This window comes from Mus pahari, chromosome 9, assembly GCF_900095145.1.
Source record: "Mus pahari chromosome 9, PAHARI_EIJ_v1.1, whole genome shotgun sequence".
In the NCBI taxonomy this organism is placed as follows: Eukaryota; Metazoa; Chordata; class Mammalia; order Rodentia; family Muridae; genus Mus; species Mus pahari.
The window spans coordinates 25,268,909-25,271,807 of NC_034598.1; the positions used below are offsets into that span (position 1 = coordinate 25,268,909).

Consider the following 2,899-nt stretch of genomic DNA (forward strand, 5'->3'; position numbering starts at 1 on the left):
AAATCTTAAAAAAAAAAAAAAGTCCTGATTCATGAAAAAAAAAAAGAAAAGAAAAGGGTGCAGTCCACCTTGAGAAGGATGTATAAACCCAGACCAGCAAGGGTTCCAGGCCTAAGGCTAAGGATGAGCAGGATGGCCAGGTAAAGGGCAACAGGGACACCTCCCAGGAGGAAAAGCAGATTGAACTGGAGCCTCACTACACCCCAGGAGTCCTCATTCCTTGCTACAGAAAGTGCTACAGTAGCCACACTTGCCACACCACTCCCCTGCAGCACAGCGTCCTCTCCACGCCACTCCCCTGCAACACAGCCTCCTCTCCATGCCGCTCCCCTGCAGCACAGCCTCCTCTCCACGCTGCTCCCCTGCAGCACAACGTCCTCTCCACACCGATCCCCTGCAGCACAGCATCCTCTCCACACCGCTCCCCTGCAGCACAGCGTCCTCTCCACACCACTCCCCTGCAGCACAGCCTCCTCTCCACACCGCTCCCCTGCAGCACAGCCTCCTCTCCACACCGCTCCCCTGCAGCACAGCGTCCTCTCCACACCACTCTGCTGCAGCACAGCGTTCTCTCCACACCCCTCCCCTGCAGCACAGCCTCCTCTCCACTCCACTCCCCTGCGGCACAGCGTCCTTCCTTTGCCCCATTGTTGTGATGTCTCTTCTGCAACCCAGGACTATTCCAGGGACCATTGCACAAGGCTCGTCCATCTCTGTTCCAACCCAGACCTGACTTGTGCTCTATTCAGAGCATCCGTGGGCTGTGTTTGGAGACAGGGAAGGAGCTGGGTGGTTCATCCTGAGCCAAGGTTGAGAGTTGCTGAGTGTGTGCTGGGCTGCAGAGCCCACAGGGTGTGGGGGCTGGAGTTTCTCAGTGGCTTTTGTCCCAGAGTCCCCCACTTACACCTCCATGTCTCCTCGTCCTCCAGGCAATGGGGAGCTGAGCAACAAGGAGTTCGTTTCCATCATGAAGCAGCGGCTGATGAGAGGCCTGGAGAAGCCCAAGGACATGGGCTTCACCCGCCTCATGCAGGCCATGTGGAAATGTGCCCAAGAAACTGCCTGGGACTTTGCTCTGCCCAAATAGTATTCCCACCTCCTGCACCTTAGCGCCCTGCAACCCCTGGAGTGGCCCTTCGTGCTGCTGATGCATCGGGAGTGGTGCCCACCTCCCCATCTTTCTGGGAGTAACCTCTGGCTCAGCTGGCTTCCCTCTCCACCCTTCCCTGGTCCAGTCAGTTTTCTGCTAGGCTCCGAGTCTGCAGTCGGATGGAAGGTTCAAAGTAGAGACCTTAGTTAGCTCCCTTAGCAAGTGCCCTGTGGGTCAGTGCAGGCCTCCCAGCACCGAGCAGCCCGGGAGGGAGGCTGCTCTGCTCTGCTCTGCCATCTCGCTGTGGATTTATAGTAGCAAGAACACTCCCTGCCATTTTCCTCTCTCTGTTTTTAAGCTGCAAGTTTGGAAATGCGCTGGCAGGCAAAAGGAAATGTGTGATAAATGATAATGCAGACGACCCTGGCACCCTGAGCTGGCAGGAAGCCTGGCCAGAGGAAGGGTCTGTGTCAGCCACCAGTGGCTCCGGGAAGGCCCTGGGCCCCCAGCAGAATTCCCTTCCAAGTGGCCGCTTTGAGCCGCTCTCCAGAATCTCCCTGCTCTGTGGGTTTCTTCCTGGGCTCCCTGCGATGCCTCCTCTGAGACTCTGCTTCACTAGAGCAATGGCTGAGTCCCTGTTCCTGTGTCTTGCCCCCTCTCTATGGACCTGCGGAGCCCAGACCCAGCTGAGTCCTAGCTGCCCTCTGTCTAAGACACTCGTAAAATATCACTTTAATTATAACACTTTGCAGGAAATACCCGCAAGAGCTCTGTGTCCTTTCTTTTAGGCCTTTCCTCTGGGCCCTTGGTTTTGTCCCCTGCAGCAGACCCTGCTCTAGCCAGAGACCACTTCTCTTGTAACCTGAAGCAGGGACAAAAGGCGAGGGTGCTTGCACGTTAGGGTGGCATCGTGCCACCACCCTTGAAGTGGTGCTTCTGGGGGACTGTCACACACAGTCCCTGACACAGACCCATGAGCATCCAGGATGTTGGATGTGCATTCTGGAACCATAGCAACAGTGTTGTCTGTTGGACTCGGCTCCACCACTCAGTTCCCCGTCTGTTCGTTCATCTGTGAAATGATAGATTGAGCTGAATGGGCCCGAAGTTCCCTCCTATGAGCCTCTGCTTCAGCTCTCCAGAACCTCCGGTCTCTGCCTCAGCGTGGCACTCCACCCTGACTCAGAACACGGCCAGGGGTTATTGGGCATCAGGAGAGCTGGGGCCTCTGTCCATGCCTGCACAGGAAAGCAGAGGTGGACACTTCCTCAGGGCCTCCCTTCCACGAGGCCAGCTTTGCACTCTGCTGACACAGCTGCTTCGTGCCTCGTAGGTGCCCCGTCTCTGCCACTCTGCCTGGAGTCTTAAGTGCAGGCTTTGCTGTGCTGGGTGCTCTAAGCCTGCGGCATCGGCGCACTGTAAGTGTGTCTTAAATATGTCCCAATAATCCTCGCTCACCCTCTCCCCCATTCCCATTCTCCAGAAAGCCATACACTGGCTCGGTAGGACATTTACTTCTTACAAGAACTCTTCAGGGGAGTGGCTGGGCTTCCTTATCCCGAGGTTCACTGTTATCCTAGGAGACAAGAAAAGGAATCTTAGAAACTGTTGCTAAGGGCAACTTAAGAATGCTCCATGATTTAAAAAAAAAAAATTTCAATTGCTTCTAGTGCCCCACCTTGTTTCAGCTATGGCTGAAGCACATACTCTAGGGAAAGAAGCGACATGGATAATGGCTGCTGCCACACAGTTAAGAAGGGACTTCATGGGCCACGGAGGCTAGTGCTGGCTCCAAGGTGCAAACCTCAC

At 55.4% G+C, this 2,899-nt stretch overlaps 1 protein-coding gene across 3 annotated transcripts in view; it reads left to right on the forward strand.

Moving 5' to 3' along the window:
• Positions 1 to 1,855, forward strand: part of Micu1 (mitochondrial calcium uptake 1) — a 154,835-nt gene extending 152,980 nt beyond the window's left edge. For 2 of the 3 annotated variants that reach the window (XM_021204600.2, XM_029542289.1), the window contains one exon: positions 930 to 1,848. In XM_021204600.2, the coding sequence (XP_021060259.1) occupies positions 930 to 1,087 (158 nt within the window). In that variant the 3' untranslated portion in view covers positions 1,088 to 1,848. Of the gene's footprint in view, positions 1 to 929 lie in introns of all 3 variants that reach the window. The other variant, XM_021204602.1, reaches the window with a different exon arrangement.
• The last annotated feature ends 1,044 nt before the right edge of the window (positions 1,856 to 2,899 follow it).